Genomic DNA, 19,583 nt, shown 5'->3' on the forward strand with positions numbered 1-19,583 from the left:
CACTTATTCACATTAAACGTCATCTGCCAAGTATCTGCCCACTCACCCAGCCTATCCAAATCACCCTGAATTCTCCTAACATCCTCATCACGTCACACTGCCACCCAGCTTAGTATCATCAGCAGACTTGCTGATGTTATTCTCAATGCCTTCATCTAAATCATTGATGTAAATCGTAGACAGCTGTGGTCCCAATACAGAGTCCTGTGGCACCCCACTAGTCAGCACCTGCCATTCCGAGAAACACCCATTCACTGCTACCCTTTGCTTTCTATCTGCCAACCAGTTTTCTATCCATGTCAATATCTTCCCCCCAATGCCATGAGCTCTGATTTTATCCACCAATCTCCTATGTGGGACCTTATCAAATGCCTTCTGAAAATCGAGGTACACTACATCCGCTGGATCTCCCTTGTCTAACTTCCTGGTTACATCCTCGAAAAACTCCAATAGGATTAGTCAAGCATGATTTGCCCTTGGTAAATCCATGCTGGCTCGGCCCAATCCTATCACTGCTATCCAGATATGCCACTATTTCATCTTTAATAATGGACTCTAGCATCTTCCCCACTACTGATGTTAGGCTGACAGGATGATAGTTCTCTGCTTTCTCCCTCCCTCCTTTCTTAAAATGTGGGATAACATTAGCCATTCTCCAATCCTCAGGAACTGATCCTGAATCTAAGGAACATTAGAAAATGATTACCAATGCATCTGCAATTTCCAGGGCCACCTCCTTTAGTACCCTAGGATGCAGACCATCGGGACCTGGGGATTTGTTATCCTTCAGTCCCATCAGTCTACTCATCACCATTTCCTTCCGAATGTCAATCTGTTTCATTTCCTCTGTTACCCTATGTCCTTGGCCCATCCATACATCTGTGAGATTGCTTGTGTCTTCCCTAGTGAAGACAGATCTAAAGTACTTATTAAATTCTTCTGCCATTTCTCTGTTTCCCATAACAATTTCACCCAATTCATTCTTCAAGGGCCCAACATTGTTCTTAACTATCTTTTTTCTCTTCACATACCTAAAAAAAGCTTTTGCTATCCTCCTTTGTATTCCTGGCTAGCTTGCGTTCGTACCTCATTTTTTTCTCCCTTGGTAGTCCAAGCCAGTAGGAGCACCAGAATCACTGATGCAGAATAAGTTAAATTTTGTGTCTGGTTTGAAATCTTCATATTCAAGTAACTCAACAGATCAGACAGCATCCATGGAGGAATTTTTTGGACTGAGATCAGGACTGTATAGGAAGTGGCAGAAGCCAGAACAAAACGGTAGGGAGAGGAGCACAAGCTGGCCGGAAATGGGCAAGTCCAGATGAGAGGGGGAAGGCAAGTAGGTGTGAGGAGCTATGAAAGAAAATGATGTTGGACGCTAGGTGGTGATATGTGGAAGAGGCAAAGGATAGAAGACAGAGGAATCTGATAGAAGAGGGCAGTAGACCATGGGATAAAGAGAAGGAGGTGGGAACCAGAGGGACAAGTGGACAAAGGGAGTCATGGAGAAAGCGATCCCTGCAGAAAGCAGATTGATCAGTAGGGTGGGGGGTGAATGTGCCTGGTGGCAGAAGTTGCGGAAAATGATGTGTTGGATACAGAGGTGAAAGGTGAGAACAAGAAGAAGCTTACATTGTTAGGTTGGAGGTGAGGGTAGACGTGAGGGAATTGAAGGAGAAATGGTTGAGAGTAGCATTGATAGTGATGGAAGGGAAATCCCATTGTTCTTTTTTTTAAAAGAGAGGACATCTCAAATACTCTGGAATGAAAAGCCTCATAATGAGATCAGATGTGGCAGTGGCAGAGGAACTGAGAGAAGGGAATAGCTTTCTTATTAGTGACAGGCTAGGAAATAGTATATTCAAGGTAACTGGGAGTCAATGGGTTTGTGGATACCATGTATAGATGATCTATTCTGGAGATGGGGACAGAGAGATCAAAAAGAGAGAGCTTTCAGAGATGGGCCAAGTAGATTTTGAGGGCAGGGTGGCCTCACATCATCTAGTTTCCGGCTTTTCATGAACTCCTAGTTTCTCACGTTCACCCTCCTTCCTCCATCCAACTCACCTGGACTCACCTACTTCCTGGCAGCTTGTGCTCTTCTACCTCCTACCTATTTTCATTCTGGCTTCTGCCCCTTTGCTTTCCTGTCCTGATGAAGGGTCTTAGTCCAAAATATTGACTTGCATTTTGTGTGTACTGCTCAAGATTTCCAACATTTACTCTATCTCCTGTACCTTGAATTTCAAGTACCTTTCTCCTCAGATAGCCAAAGGCTGCTGCTGACTGAAGATTAAAGTGAAGTACATCACCCAGAGTCTCATCAGGGGCTGAATCTGTTGGAAGGCAGTATTGTGCAATATGTTAAATGTATAGTGAACCTTGTAGATGTTGAGTGCAAAGTGCATACATCCTTAGTTGATTTGGAGATTACTTGCAGCTCTGCTTTCAAATGTCATTTGCCTACTGCAGCTCCAGTACTAAAGTTGGGTAAGTTTGATTCTGGAGTAAGACCATAAGATATGGGAGCAGAAGTAGGCTATTCAGCCCATTGACTCTGCTCCACCATTCAATCTTGGGCTGATCCAAATCTGTCAGTCATCCCCACTCCCCTGCCTTCTTCCTATACTCTTGATGCCCTGGCTAATCAAGAACCTATCTATCTCTACTTTAAATACACCCAATGACTTGGCCTCCACAGCTGCTTGTGGCAACAAATTCCACAGATTTACCACCTTCTGACTAAAGTAATTTCTCTGCATCTCTGTTCTAAATGGACACCCTTCAATCCTGGAGTCATGCCCTTTTGTCCTAGAAACCCCTACCATGGGAAATAACTTTGCCATATCTAATCTTTTCAGATCTTTCAATATTCAGAATGTTTCTATGAGATCCCCCCTCATTCTCCTGAACTCCAGGGAATACAGCCCAAGAGCTGCCAGATGTTCTTCATATGGTAACCCTTTCATTCCTGGAATTACTCACATGAATCTTCTCTGAACCCTCTCCAATGTCAGTATATCCTTTCCTAAATAAGGAGTCCAAAAATGCCTACAGTAGTCCAAGTGTGGTCTCACAAGTGTCTTGTAGAGCCTCAACATCACATCCCTGCTCTTATATTCTATACCTCCAGAAATGAATGCAACATATATAGGACCCTGGTCAGACCCCACTTGGAGTACTGTGCTCAGTTCAGGTCACCTCACTACAAGAAGGATGTGGAAACCACAGAAAGGGTGCAGAGGAGATTTACAAGGATGTTGCTTGGTTTGGGGAGCTTGTCTTATGAGAATAGTTTGAGTGAACTCAGCCTTTTCTCCTTGGTGTAGTGGAGGATGAGAGGTGACCTGATAGAGGTGTATAAGATGATGAGAGGTATTGATTGTGTGGATAGTCAGAGGCTTTTTCCCAAGGCTAAAATGGCTAACACGAGAGAGCACAATTATAAGGTGCTTGGAAGTAGGTACAAAGGAGATGTCAGGCATAAGTTTTTTACGCAGAGAGGGGTGAGTGCGTGGAATGGGCTGCCAGCAACGGTGGTGGCGGCAGATATGATAGGGTCTTTTAAGAGACTCCTGGATAGGTGCATGGAGTTCAGAAAAATAAAGGGCTATGGGTACCCCTGGGTAATTTTATAAATTAAGTGCATGTTCGGCACAGCATTGTGGGTCGAAGGGCCTGTATTGTGCTGTACGTTCTCTATCTTTCTATGTTTCTATTGCATTCACCTTCTTCACCACTGACTCAACCTGGAGGTTAACCGTTAGGGTATACTGTACAAGGACTCCCAAGTCTCTTTGTGTCTCTACATTTTGAATTCTCTTCCCACCTAAATAATAGTCTGCACATTTATTTCTTTCACCAAAGTGCATGATCATACACTTTCCAACATTGTTTTTCATTTGCCACTTCTTTGCCTATTCTCCTAAACTAAGTTTCTCTGTAGGCTCTGTTTCCTTAACACTACCCGCTCCTCCAACTATCTTTGTATCATCGGCAAATTTGGCCACAGATCCATTAATCCCACAGTCCAAATCATTGACACACATCGTAAAAAGACTTCCCAACACCGACCCCTGTGAAAATCCACTAGTAACTGGCGGCCTACCAGAATAGGATCCCTTTATTCCCACTTCCTGTTTTCTGCCAATCAGCCAATGCTCCACCCATGCTAGTAACTTCCCTGTGATTCCATGAGCTGTTATCTTGCTAAGAAGCCTCATGTACAGCACCTTGTCAAAAGCCTCCTGAAAATCCAAGTACACCATATTTACTGCATCTCCTTTGTCTACCCTGCTTGTAATTTCCAAAAAAAATTACAGTTGGTTTGTCAGGCAGGATTTTCCTTTTCAGGAAACCTTTGGCCTATCTTGTCACATGCGTCATCCCTAACAATCGATTCCAACAACTTCCCAACCACTGATGTCAGGCTAACAGGTCTATAGTGTACTTTCTGCTGTCTCCCACCCTTCTTAAGTAGTTGAGTAACATTTGCAATTTTCCAGTCATCCGGTACAATGCCAGAATCTCGATTCTTGGAAGATCATTGCTAATGCCTTCACAATCTCTCTGGCTACTTCCTTCGGTACCCAAGAGTGCATTCCATCAGGTCCAGGAGATTTATCCACTCTCAGACCATTAAGCTTCCTGAGCACCTTCTCAGTTGTAATTTTCACTGCACATACTTCACTTCCTTGATACTCTTGATTGTCCAGTATAATACAGATGTCTTCCACTGTGAAGACTGATGCAAAATACGTATTCAGTTCCTCTGCCATTTTCCTTCCTAATGACCTTCTTAGTTTCCTTTTGTAAGTTTTTAAAAACTTTACAATCCTCCATCTTCCCACTAGCTCTGGCTTCCTTGTATGTCCTCTCTTTTGCTTTTGCTTTTACTTTGGTTCTGGCTTCATTTGTCAGCCACTTAGTGTCCTTCTTACATTTGAAAATTTCTTCTTATTTGGAATATATCTGTCTTGCACTTCCCTCATTTTTCACAGAAACTCCAGCCATTGCTGCTCTGCTGTCCTTCCTGCTAGTGTCCATTTCCATTCAACTTTGGCCAGTTCCCCTCTCATGCCATTGTAATTTCCTTTATTCCACTGAAATACCGGCGCATCGGATTTTTGTTTCTCCTTCTCAAGTTTCAAAGTGAGCTCAGTCATACTGTGATCAGTGTTCCCTAAGAGTTCCTTAACCTTAAGCTCTCTTATCACCTCTGGGTCATTGCACAAAACCCAATGCAGCACAGCCGATCCCCTAGAGGGCTCAACAACAAGTTGTTCTGGAAAGCTATCCATAGAGACGCTACACCTTCCGATCCTATGTCATCCCTTTCTAATGATTTAATATTATTTCTTAAACACAGGGCCATACCACCCTCTCTGCCTACTAACCTATCTTTCCAATACACCGTATATCCTTAGACGTTCAGCTCCCAATGGAAACCATCCTTTAGCCAAGTTTCAGAGATGGCCACAACGTCATACTTGCCAATCTGTAGCTGAATTTCAAGATCATCCATTTTATTTCTTATGCTATGTGCATTCAAAACTTTTAGTCCAGTATTTGTTGCTTTCTGTTTTAACTGCATCATGCCTCTATTGCCCAGTAACTCATCCTGCCTGTGATTATGCTTCATCTCCTGCCTATCCTTTCTATAAATCTCTGTTGCACGCTATCTTTGGTTTATTTATGTTTCCTCCTTCCTCAGCCCTATCACTCTGGTTCCTATTCCCCTGCCAAATTAGTTTAAACCCTCCCTAACAGTTCTACTAAACCTGCTTGCTAGGATATTGGACTCCTTTGGGTTCAGGTGTAACCCGTCCTTTATGTACAGGTTGTACCTCCCACAGAAGAGGCTCCAATGATCCATGAATCTGAAGCCCTGCCCCCTATACCAGTCTCTCAGCCACACATTAATATGCCTGATCATGTTATTCTTGAGCTTGTTAGCATGTGGCACAGGCAGCAATCCTGAGATTTCTACCCTGGAGGTCCTGCTTGTCAGCTTCCTACCTAACTCCCTGAGTCCTCTCTTCAGAACCTCCTCCCTTTTTTCTACCTATGTCATTGGTAGCAATGTGTACCAAGACTTCTGACTGTTCACCCTCTCCCTTTAGAATACTCTGCACCTGATCCGAGACATCCCGTACCCTGGCATCTGGGAAGTGTCACACCATGCAGGTATCTCTGTCAGGCTGACAGAACCTCCTGTCTGTTCCCCTTGCTATGGATTCCCCTATGACTACCACATTCGTCAACTTCCTCTTTCCTTTCTGCATCACAGAAATGGGCTCAGTGCCAGAGACCCGATTGCTGTGGTTGTCCTCTGTCAGGTCACCCCCTCAACCACATCCAAAACGAGATAACGATTACTGAGGTGGATGTCTCTCTACTATCAGAGCTCCTCCCTTCCCTGACAGTCACCCATTTATCTAACTCCTACAACCTCGGGGTGACTAACTCTCTGTAGCTCCTCTCTATCTCCTGCTCACTTTCTGTAATAAGGTGTCAGTCATCAAGTGGAGATGGACATTGAATGAATAATTCCCATTTCGGATGTAGAATAGGACTGCTCCAGCAATAACATTTTGCAGTGAGGAAGATTGGGGAAAAAATGTCAAGGCAGAGACTTGATATAGATCTTCATTGAGATTGGTGCTATAATGCACCTGTTGGTTAGAATCACATCTTGTATGGCTTTATGAAACAGTCATAAAATGAGAATTTGTTTGCAGGTGTTTTTTGAAGAAGTGCTCCACAGTGCTTCTAGATTGACAGAGTTGAAACCAACAAAGGCCTTTAATGTGTTATTCCCTGCATCACTCTCTGAATTACCACATTGCGAGGTTCATGTACATAGTGCCTCTAGATGGGTGGAATCCACACTTATTCAGGGAACAGCTCTTCAGCAATTGGGAAGAGTGTGCAATCTGAAACTATTATTTGACAGTTACAATATTCACCTGATTACTTGGTTATTCTGTGCTGTTAACCTTATTAAATCATTGGAGTGGAGTCCTCACAAATAAAATTAATACTTTGCTTCTAGAACAAATATGGATTAGTTTTTGCAGGTGTTTTGCTTGCAATAGAATCCTTTTTCCTTTTTTTGTATTCAACACTTGCATAAGGTTTACATTCTCTTATACTGATTACTGTAAAAATCAAGCAAAGGCAGTCTCAAGTGTGATTTGATTGCTGTTTTGTATTTTTGAAGCTTAAGATTCTCAAGAGTTAATTGGTTGCTGTTTGCAGTATGCTCTCAGATGGGCTAACTTGGAAATAAATTTTATCATGAGCCGTGCTATTGGCTTAGAGACCGCCATTCCCTTAAATAGACACAAATAGGTTCAGCTGAGCCAGTAGGACCTGTAGTTCCTTGCCAGGCAACAGGGAATATATCACCTGAAGTTTTTACCAGATGTGATGGCATTTTTATGGTGGACACCATGGAAACTACAACAATGTGCTCATATCCTCCTTATATCGTGACAATATATTTAGATACTGTTTTTACTTAGTGTATTTGCTTCTGAATTTTCACTCTAGGAATCCAGCAAAGACAGTATAGTGCAAGTCTGGACAAATTTAGAGAGAGTTATGTTCTATCAAGCCTATAATTAAGGTTAAAAGCATATCATCTTTGCTTACTTGAATGATTATTTTCAATAACAGGGATGAGCAGATAGAAACGTACTATATGATCATAGGGTTCACAAGGATAAATATGGCAAAATTGTTTCTAATCTGAGTGAGGTAAGAGCCATATACCATGATCTTAAATGCATTGAGAATTAATAACCCCAATAGGGAATCTGAGGTAAACTTCTACAAAGTTCTCACTCATATCTATTTGCCAAGTGAACTTTTGTTCAATGACAAAGTATTTTGCACTTGCCACGGTCTTGCTGTAGGTGGGGGTGGACATGAGTAGTTACTTCACATGAAAGACTGTAGTTTTTTCTCTGTTCCCTGAAAACCAGGCAGAATAATAGTTCAGCATCAGCAAGATGGGCTTGAAGGGCCTGTTTCAATTATTATTTATTGTTATATTATATCATGCTTAAATTTGACCAGACACATCTTTAATCATTGTCACATTTATCAAATACCCCTGTACTGTTTTTTTATAAATATAACTGGTGAATCCAATGTGTTAATGTTATAACATTGGAAAAGAAGTAGGGACCAGTTCTGTTCACTGTTTTAGGATTAGCATTACTGGTTTTACAGTTCATGCTTCTATTCTGTTCTGCCATTGATCTGTGACTTGTTTCATATGAAGAGTTTGCATATATTTGTTTAAATAAACATATCTGAAATCTTTTAGGTTAAGAGTCACCTATTCAGTTCAGACCTTCTGTTTTCCCTCAGCATTCCCATGTAATCAAAGCTTTGCATTTGTTTGATGTCAGCCTTTTATGGACAGGTTTGATCTTCCTGTTTTTTTGCTTTGATTCATGTACATTCTGTTGTGATCAGATGAATAATGTACAGCAGGATAACCTAATTGCAACTGGTTTCCCTTCATCTTTGCTGCATTGTTAGCATACAAAATACTGTTTTGCCTCTGCCTGGACCTGAACTACTCATTTACTCTGTGTAGGAAATCTTCTCAGCTGCACAATTCTGGAGGGGGCTCTGGAGAGACACCTTCATCAAGTCCAAAGGACAGCACAGCTTCAGCCTCCCCGCCACAGGTATGATACCTGCAATGGTTTAGTGCTGTTTCCTGTTGTGTCTTGCTTTTCAGTTAAAGCCAAATTCCCTTCTATACGGCAGTGATAGCGCCACCTGGTGGATATTTAACTAACTGATCATATCTAAAATGTGGTTGTAATTAACATGGAAACATATAAGCACAGAAAACCTACAGCATAATACAGGCCCTTCTGCCCAAAATGCTGTGCCGAACATGTACTTACTTTAGAAATCACCTAGGGTTACCCATTGCCCTCAATTTTTCTAAGCTCCATGTACCTATTCAGGAGTCTCTTAAAAGACCCTACTGCATCTGCCTCCACCACTGCCACAGGCATCCCATTCTAGCACTCACCATTCTCTGCGTTTTAAAAAAATTGCCCCTGATATCGCCTCTGTATCTACTTCCAAGCACCTTAGAACTGTGCCCTCTCGTGTTAGCCATTTCAGCCCTGGGACAAAGCCTCTATCCATACGATCGATGCCTCTCATCATCTTATACACCTTTATCAGGTCACCTCTCATCCTCCATTGCTCCAAGCAGAATTCTGATGAGGCATGCTCCCCATTCCAGGCAACATCCATGTAAGACACACGAAATGCTGGTGGAGCACAGCAGTCCTGACAATATCTATAGGAAGAAGCACTGTCAACGTTTCGGGCCGAGACCCTGAAGATGCTGCCTGGCCTGCTGTGTTCCACCAGCATTTTGTGTGTGTTGCTTGAATTTCTAGCATCTGCAGATTTCCTCGTGTTTGCTTAACATCCTTGTAAATCTCCTCTGCACCCTTTCTGTAGTTTCCACATCCTTCTTGTAGTGAGGCGACCAGAACTGAGCACAGTACTCTAAGTGGGGGTCTGACCAGGGGCCTATATAGCTGTAACACTACCTCCCGGCTCTTGAACTTAATCCCATGGTTGATGAAGGATACACTGTATGCCTTCTTAACCACAGAGTTAATCTGCACAGCAGTTTTGAGTGTCCTATGGACTTGGACCCCAAGATCCCGCTGATCCTCCACACTGCCAAGAGTCTTACCATTAATACTATATTCTGCCATCATATTTGACCTACTAAAATGACCACCTCACACTTATCTGGGTTGAACTCCATCTGCCACTTCTCAGCCCAGTTTTGCATCCTATCAATATCCCTCAGTAACCTCAGACAGCTCTCCACACTATCCACAACACCCCAAACCTTTGAGTCATCAGCAAATTTACTAACCCATCCCTCCACTCCCTCTTCCAGGTCATTTATAAAAATCACAAAGAGAAGAGGTCGCAGTGCCCTGAGGCTCACCCCTGGTCACTGACCTCCATGCAGAAAATGACCCATCTGCAAGCACTCTTTGCCTTCTGTGGGCAAGCCAATTCTGAATCCACAAAGCAATGTCCCCTTGCTCCCATGCCTCCTTACTTTCTCAATAAACCTTGCATGGGATACCTTAACAAATGCCTTGCTGAAATCCATATACACTACATCCACTAACTTCAACTTATCTGAACTTCATAAAAGGCATTCCTGTTGATTAAATCATGAGACAATTTAGAGGCTTTATTTCTAGTTGCTAAATTAATAGCAGATTAAAATACTGTCTTTTACCCAGTGAGCACTCTTCAATTAGTTTTGAAAATTGGGCAATTCTGATCTTATCTTGGCAAGTTTTATATCTGATGTCTTGTGAAGCCAATACCAAACACATTCTCATCTCCTGACTAAGGTTAACAAGCTCACTCAGAGGTAGTCTTGTCAGAAAGATGTAATATTTCTTCCATCGACTATTCGCCAATGATTCTTAATGTGGATATGCACCTGGGTGTTCTGTGATTAAGTCTTGATGGGATCCAATTAGGGTATTAGGATTGGGAATTAGTTAAGTAATGTGCTTCACCAGCCATCTGTATCAGAATCGCCCATAATTCTGCCTTTTCCAGCCTAGAATGCAGCAATTTATAACTGGCCCTGGGTTTCCAGTGTTTAATTTTTTTAAAAAGTGAACTTGACAGGAGACTGACTACCTTTGTCCTGGTCCCTGGACAAGTTAACTAACAATTTCCATCATGCATTTCAGTGACAAATAATTAAATTGTATCCAAATAACCATGTAGTTTTGAATTAAGCAAATGATTGGTTGCATCATTCACTAAGATGCCAGAATCAGTTCCTCATGCTTATCCTAGAATAACGATTTGGACCTGAACTTTTCATCTCCATTCTAGACACCCAGCTCCAGATTCCAGCTAAACTCAGAATGAGAAAGAAGTATGATGAGGTTGAATTTTTGAGTTGTGACCTTATGGGCTTTGGTTTTGGCGTATATGCAGTCACTGGCTTAGGACAGGATTCAGTTCTGGAGAACTGTTGTAACCAAACTGTTCGTAAGTCAGAGTGAATAGAATGTAATTGGAGAGTGAGTAGGTACGGAAACAGTTCCTGTCAGCTGCCTTCACTGATTCAGTGAGTCTGCTCAGCATTGCCAACTCAGTCCAGTCCCCAGTGTTGCCATTGACATCACTGAAGAGAAGGCCAAAGGAAATGCTCCATTCCACCCAGCAAAAGATGCATTTAGCCCCACAGCAGCTGGTAGATCCATCTCTCATTCATACGTTATTTAGAGATACAGTATGGAACAGGTCCTTCTAGCCCAGCGAGCCGCGTCACTCAGCCGCCTGTTTTACACCAGCCTAATCACAGGTCAATTGACAATGAGCAATTAACCTATTAGCCAGTAAGTGGACTGTGGGAGGACACTGGAACACCCAGAGAAAACCCACATGGTTCACAGGGAGATGAATGGGTTGAAAAGTTGGGCATTTATGACCAGGGAAACATCTTGTCTTGTACTGTTTCGTTGATCTGGTGTAGTTTCCATAACTTGTAACCTTGTTCCTCATCAGATACTGACTTCATCCTCTCAAAGACAATGGGTGACTCACAATTTATGTTATGAAACATTCCCATCAAGCTGAGGGAGGAAAATACATATATTCTCATATTTTAACTTGTGAGGACTAGTGACCTTGTCACTGTAAGCTGCAATGTTTATTCTCTATCCATCCCATTAACTAACATATTTTCTTGTACATATCTCTTTTTAATGCACCTGCCTCCTCCCTGGAGAATTTTCTCTCAGTCTTCAAAATAATATTGTTCCTAGTGAAGAAGAAAGCCATTCACTGATGTGACATTGAACAGTTTCTATTAAACTGAGTTGTACCAAAATAACTTGACGTGTTTCCTCTCTCTAGAAACGGCCCGTACCTAATGATTTCATCGATCCACTGGCCAATAAGAAAACCAGGATATCTCTTTTGACCAGTCGAGTTCCTCCAACTTTGAACGGCAGGTTTAATCCTTCTAATGGGAAAGAGGCAGCAGCTCCCACTGGTGAATCAGCTGCTCCTGACTCTAGAAGCTCATCTTCCACCTTGCCGATGCTGGGGGATGTTCAGCGATCTCATGAACCTCTCTTGGACGTCAGCAATGATTCTACCCAGAATGGCAGGGGTTGTGAAGGCCCAGGGGCCTCAGAGAGGCCTGGTTGTCCATTCCCTTCGCATTTGCCTCATTCGAGCGCGTCAAGCACTTCTTTATCTCACCTGAGGTCAAGAAAAAAATCTAAAAAGCACAAAGATAAGGAACGAATAAGGGAGAAGGATGGAGGTGAGGAGGATAGTGGAGAACGAGAAAGAAATTCTGATTTTCTTCAAAGCTGCAGGGAGCAAAAAAAAGATTCTGTACCGAAACCTGCAGGTGGGTGTTGTGCTGGCCAGGATTTTCAAAAAAAATGTTAGTTCCATTTGTTAGTAATTCCAGTTATGAGAGTACTGGACACCACCGTTCCAGTTCAGAGATTTACATCATTGCTGTCTTTACTGAATTTGTTTGTCTTCTCGAGCTTTCTTTGCCACACTCCACTGTATTTCGTCTAAAACTTGCGCATGTATCACCCTACAATTAAGGCCTTACTGACGATAGAGAAGGCAGTGCTATGTCTATTTGAATGTGCATGACTGTCTCCATTATCATCATGTGATCTACCATTAGTCTACCTTTATGGTTTTACTTCAATACAACTTTGTAGTTGTTTAGCAAACTTTTAACATCCGTCATGGAATGTAGGCACTTAACTTTCGATGTCAGGTTAGTCGGTAGCTGGAATGAGAATCAAGTGACATTTTGTATTGAATGGTTTAGAGAGCTTCTTCAGTATTGCTGGAACTACTGTTATTCAAATTAGTGGAAGATTGTTGATCTCTTCTGACTTGAACGTAGTTGATATTGGAACTGCTTTCAGCAGAGAAAAGGTGAGTCACTCCTACAGGGTACCAGGTTTTGACCTGGTTTGTAATCGATGAATTTATGTGGCTAGTCCAAGTGTGCTTCTATTCATTGCAGACACCCAAGGATGTTTGTGATGGATTCAGTGATTATTTCATTATCTGAGATGTATATGGAACTTAACATCTATGAGCATCAGCATCTGATACCAAAGGAGGAAAGATGTCATTGAAGCAGCTGAAGATATTGCATTATGAGCGGTAGTCCACATCATTTGTAAAAGGTGTGACTTGGGGCAGTGGCCAGAACATGGACTTCAGGGTTGTTAGATTGGTCATGATCCTGTTCATTGGCAGAGCAGAGTCAGTGGTGGGGGCTCATGGTAAATGTTCTACTCTGGTTGACATTTCATGTTACAGATTTCGGTGGAGTACATCTCTTGGGTTTCTGATAGCCTACAGTGTTCGTGGATGCTCAGCTTTGACCTCAGATCTTTTCAGAGTGTACCTCGTGACCTTCATACCTCTTCCATCCATGTGCTTTTCCAAACTTCTCTTAAATCTGTCATCTTCACTGAGAATTATTCTCCATGAAGCACTCTTTCAGTATCGTAAGCAAATCATGCTTCGACAATGTCCTTCGATTTAATGGGATCTGGAGTCAGTACTAAGGACACATCCTCCTGACTAAATCAGCTATCTGTCATCTAGACCTGTAGCTCTGTCTTGCTGTGAGTTCAGGAGATGCACAAGGATGGTGGTAACATAATCTGAGAAGTTGCTGTATGATGTGATTAATGTGCATTGAATATATCAAGTTGTTCTATTAATAGATCTTCCATTTTGCTTCAACACTTTTGCTGCTTATGAGGAAGATTCCTTAGGATTGTGTTGGATTTAGTTATTTCTGAGGGAGCCATGTGAACTCTGTTGCCAGCAATTAAAATGAATCTCAAGATACCAACACTGATGGATCTTGCAGTTCTGACCTGGAATTTGACTAGCAATGAGACACCAGTACAAGATAACCCAAAGCCCTCTGAAGTTCAAAAGAGGCAAACAAATGAACAAGAAATGAGCAAAATAATTTGCCAGGGCTATGGTGTTGGGACACTACCATGGAAGCGTCCATACCAAAGCTGAATATTATGTAATTTTGATGAAAGGCCCTCAAACTGCAATGTTAACTGCTCTTTTTCTCCACAAATAGCTACCTAGCTTGCTGAGTATTTCCAACATTTTCTGCTTTTGTAGAAAACCTGCTGGATGTGATTGATAGGCTCCCTTAACATTTCATCATAGTTTTGGTAAATTCTAGCATTAAAAATTGAAAGCAACTTCCGTTAATACTTTTTGCAGTGAAGTGGAAGTTTTCTGCAAATTTGACTTTGGCTGGGGTAAGCTGTCGTACATGGATGCTGAAATACTGTGATCCTGCATTTTATCTTTCCTGTGCCTGGCAGACTTGCTTTATTTTGTCAGTATTTCTCTGTTTATTGTGCTTTCCATATTTTCCCAGCAACGGTGTTGGCTTCACCTTTTAGTAGTCTTCTGCATGCAAAGACACCACCAGGGGGCTCTGCCTGCAGTATTTTCTCAGGCCAAGGATTCCTAGTCCGTTTGGTGAACCCAGCAACTGGGAATTACTGCATTGTTCACTTAGTTTGATAGTGTATGTGAATGCAAGGGCATGAAATGGTAGAATTCTCTCTGGTCTTACTAGTTCTAATTAGTAACTTCTTGCTTGCTGGCTCCACTATTGGCAGATGTTGGACCTTAAAACATTGCTAGAAAAGAGCAGGGACGATAGGTTCCACATCTAGGATGCAGATCTTCACGGCAGCCAACATCTCTATCTTGTCCTCTGTTAGATGTGAACATAGTGCAGTGGATGTGCACTTGTAGGCTAGAGCAGAGATTTTTTTTTTGGTGATTTTTGCACCATTGGCAAACTACTCAGTATACTCCCACTACCATTTTTCGATCAGGCTGCTTGTCTGACTTGAAGGTGATAGATGAGAGCAGATACTTCCATGGATGGGACAGAAGGTGGATAGTCTGTGAGATGTTGCTCTCCTGTTTACATGGGCTCCATCTGCTCCCAATGCACCAATTCAACATTTTCAATATTTCCCAAATGCTGCTGCACTTCGGATTTCTAGGATTCGATGGGAGTGCTGTGTGTTTTTTTTGCTGTCAAGAATCTTTTGCTCTGGTGTCCTGGTAATCTCTTCCTGTTACAGAGTAGAATGTTTGTGAGTGTTATATTGGGCACAGGATTAATGCATGTAATTACAACTTGATACTGTGATGTTTGCTAGGGCAAGTTCACTTACCCTTTCAGTGGGTTGGAGAACATTAACAGTATTTTTTTATGGTGTCTTGTGCCAGCTGTAGGTATTTTTGGTCGCAGAAGTAGGTGGGTGGGCAGGGATTATTTCTCTGGTAGACCATCAGTTTGTCAGATACCAAAGGCTGTGCCAGCACACCGAAGGGGATGCTGAATTCCATCAGTGTTTGCCTTCACTGAGTGATGGCTCTACGTGTTCCAGAATCTCACCTGATACCTTTATTGTTGGGAACAGTTTTACAAACCTCCGATACCATAGAAGTAGTTGAGAAAACTAGTATCCCTATGGCAACCAAATGCATGCCTGCAACTTGTCATTTGCTTTGCAGTAGAATTGTTCTGATTCCTTTACAGAGAGGGAGAAATGGGTGGAAAATGGAAGCTCCTTTTTTGGACTATCAAGGTCTATGAGGTAGTATTGCAGGGGACTAATGGCCCATTGAAAGGACCTCCAAACTACTTTGAAAGAAGGCTGCAAATGCTGAAAATCTAAAATAAAAACAGAATATTGCAAATGCTCAATGGTTAACAGCATCTGTGACAAGGGAAACAGTTAACGTTTTAAGTTAATGATCTTCAACTCTCCACAGATGCTGCCCGACCTGTGGAGTACTTGCAACATTTTCTGATTTTATGCCAATCCTGCTCTCTAGTTAGAAGGTATTGAGCTTCATTCATTAAGTGTTGTGGCGACCACTGGCACCAGACAGACAATCTGAACAGAAACAAGAAAATCTGCAGATGCTGCAAATCCAAACAACACACGCAAAATGCATGATGAAGGGTCTTGGCCCAAAACATCGACTGTTTACTCTTTTCCACAGATGCTGCCTGGCCTGCTAGGGTCCTCCAGCATTTTGTGTGTGTTGCTGGGACAGTCTCTGAAGAGTATTGATAATGGCTGGGGTCACCTATTTTGAAAGACACTGCTCCAAAGAAGGCAATAGGAAACCACTTCTGTAGAAAATTTGGCCTAGAACAATCTGGTTGTGGTAAGACTGTGATCACCCATATTGGGATATGAGGGTTAGTGGTAAATGTTACAGGAGCTTTTTGTGCCCTGTTTGAGGAGAAGCTTCAATTCCAACTAAGGGGGTAAAGAGAGTGGGATTTGGAGGGGTGAAATGTTTCTGATATAATCAAAAGTCTGGAAGAGGCACTTTGGAGGATCTAACTGTGATTAGTAATGTCTTCAGTTGTTCTTTCTTTGTTGTATACATCACTTTGTCTTCTTGTAGGCTTGAACGGGATGTGCAACAGCTCCAGTGTTCCGGATTCAACATCGGATGTGCCTGATTATTTACTGTAAGTAAAAGTTGTGAAGGAGCTCCCCATGCAACAACTGCCCTCTGGTGCTTCGATGCTGCTTTGCAATTAGTATTCTTGTCCGTTTCAAAAACTGGTCCAGATTTCTCCAAAACATTCTCACCAATGCAGGTCACTACAATCAAGATTGGTTTGATTTCTGTCCCAGTCAGCTGATTTTCTGGACATTGGAAATTGAATAGGATGTTCGGGATCTGATGGTTCAATAACTCAAACATTATTAGCTGTGACTTAGTAGGTATCATATCTGCCTCTGAGTCAGAAGGCTGTGAGTAGAAGTCTGTTTCAGTTGTCTTTATTCAAAGACAGATTCAGATATTTGAGGTAATGCTGCATTGTTGGTGAACCATTAAATAAGAGGCCATGTCTGCCCTCTCAAGTCAATATTAGCAATCCCATGGTTCTGTTCCAACCAAGAGCAAGCTAGTTTCAAATGTGGCTGATAATTATTCCTCAGTCAGTATTTCAGAGAGATTACATGGTCATTTTAACAGTTGCAAAGTACCTTCTGTATCTGAGCACCTTTGCATTGTTTTTATATTATGAATAAAGTAAAAGCTGGAGATGCTTTTTCTTCTGGATTTGCCACATAAGCGCTGTCTGGTTTGGGTTTCTCCCTCAGGAAGTATGCAGCAATTACGTCACCGGAGCAGAGGCAAGGTTATAAAACTGATTTCAATGCAGAGTATAATGAGTACAGAGACCTGCACTCCAGAATAGAGAGCATCACCAGGAGGTTCACACAGTTGGACACTGAACTGAAGCAACTTTCACCGGGGACTGCTGACTACAAGGTATAAGAACATTTGTATTGCTTTCTATAAAGCACTTGTACTGTCTTTAGTGCCTATTCCTTGCAAGCCTCTTTTCATTCATGTGTTTGTATGTACTTGCATACCTAGCAAGGTAGTAGGCAAACCTTTCTTCTTTGAATTCTTCATATACTCCTTCAATACTCTCATCCTTTTATCCAACTTCTCCAGTCCCTTCATTCTCACCCTAATCCTGGTTCCTTCCCCTAACAATCCCGTCACTTAATCTCTCCCCCCCCCGGACTGTACAACCTCTTCACCTCTTCATGTATTGCACTGTACTGCTGCCGCAAAACACAATATATTTCACAACATGTGAGTGATAATAAGACCAAGAGACATAGGAGCAGAATTGGGCCATTCAGTCTGCTCTGCCATTCCATCATAGCTGATTTATTATTCCTTTTAATCCGTTCTGTTACCTTCTCTTTGTAACTTTGAGCCTCTGCCTAATCAAGAACCTATCAACCTATGCTTTAAATGTACTCAATGACTTGGCCTCCACAGCCATCTGTGCAAATGAATTCCACAGATTCACCACTCTCTGGCTAAAGAAATCTCTCCTCATCTCTGTCTAAATGGACATTCCTCTATTCTGGGGCTGTGCCCTCTTGTTCTAGACTCTCCCGCTAAGGGTAATGTTCTCCCCACAAGCAGCTACATCTGTGGCATCTTGTCAAAGGCTTGCTGAAAAATCCACGTAAACAATATCCACTGACACTCCCTTGTCCATCCTAATTGTTATTTCTCAAAAAATTCCAACAGATGTGCTAGACAAGATTTCCCCTTAAGGAAACCATGTTTACTTTGTCTTGCCCTGAAGAAGGGTCCTGGCCTGAAATGTTGACTGATTGTTCATTTCCATAGATGCTGCCTAATCTGATGAGTTCCTCCAGCATTTTGTGTATGTCGTCTTTTCACTTTTGCTGTTTCTTAACTCTACCCACAAGGATTCTACATCTTCCGATTCTATATCACCTTTTATTTTTGCTGAATTCCCTCTGCCTACCTGCCTGTCCTTTCAATACAATGTGTATCTTTGAAGGTTAAGTTCTATGATCTTTTAGCCATGACTCAGTGATGCCCACAGTGTCATAACTGTCACTGCCACGGAATAAGGTAGATGATCTTGTGGCGCAGTTGAAAAATATATAACTGCCACAAGATTATCTACCTAATTCCATATACTGCATGCATTCAAATATAACACCTTCAGTCCTGTATTCATCACCCTTTTCAATTTTACCTACTAGCTTCCCTATCATCTGTTTGTGGTTTCTCACATTCTCACTACGCATTACATCTACTTGTATACCAATTGCCTCATCTTCAGCCCTATCGCTCTGGTTCCCATCCCCTGCCAGGTTAGTTTAGCTCTAGCAAACCTACCTGCAAGGATATTGCTTCCTCCTTGGCTTCAGGTGTAACCTGTTCTTGTCATATAGGTCATACAATATCTTCCCCAGACGAGATTTTGGTGATCCAGAAATCTGAAACCCTTCTCCCTGCACTAGATCCTCAGCCACTCATTCATCTGTACTATCATCCTTTTCCGACCCTGACTAGCATGGAGTAATATTGAGATTACCAGCTTGGAGGTCCTTATCTTCAGCTTCTTTCCTAACACCCTATACTCACTGTGCAGGACCTCTTCCCTCTTTTCTGCCTATGTCTTTGGTGCCAGTGTGCACCAGAATCTCTGGTTGCTCACCCTCCCTCTTGAGACTATTCTGTAGCTGCTCTGATACATCCTTGACCCTATCACCTGGGAGGCAACATACCATCCTGGTGTCTTTCACAGCTACAGAATCTCCTGTCAGTCCCCCATCTATTGACTCTCCTATCACTTTCACACTACCTGACTTTGCCCTTCCCTTGGCCGCAGTGTCCAAAAGGGCATACTTGTCACTGAGAGGAGTGGTCAACAGGGGAATCCTGCACTAACTGCTTACTCCCTTTACTTCTGGCGGTCACCTATCTGGTGGAAGCCTACTCTCTGGCTGTGACCACCTCAGTAAAAGTCTCGTGTGAAGTTTCAGCCTCCTGGATATTCCTGAGTACATCCAACTCCAGTTCCTTGATCGTGTCAGTCAGGAGCTGAAGTT

General features: G+C 42.3%; 1 protein-coding gene across 2 annotated transcripts in view; it reads left to right on the forward strand.

Annotated features, from left to right (window-relative positions):
• The window catches only part of ell (elongation factor RNA polymerase II), a 133,498-nt gene that overhangs the window by 104,537 nt on the left and 9,378 nt on the right, over positions 1–19,583 (forward strand). For both annotated transcript variants that reach the window (XM_059991363.1, XM_059991364.1), the window contains 4 exons: positions 8,612–8,705; positions 11,959–12,463; positions 16,579–16,645; positions 17,289–17,460. In XM_059991363.1, coding sequence (XP_059847346.1) covers positions 8,612–8,705; positions 11,959–12,463; positions 16,579–16,645; positions 17,289–17,460 — 838 coding nt within the window. The remainder of the gene's footprint in view (positions 1–8,611; positions 8,706–11,958; positions 12,464–16,578; positions 16,646–17,288; positions 17,461–19,583) is intronic.

The sequence above is a fragment of the Hypanus sabinus genome, chromosome 16 (assembly GCF_030144855.1).
Source record: "Hypanus sabinus isolate sHypSab1 chromosome 16, sHypSab1.hap1, whole genome shotgun sequence".
NCBI lineage: Eukaryota > Metazoa > Chordata > Chondrichthyes > Myliobatiformes > Dasyatidae > Hypanus > Hypanus sabinus.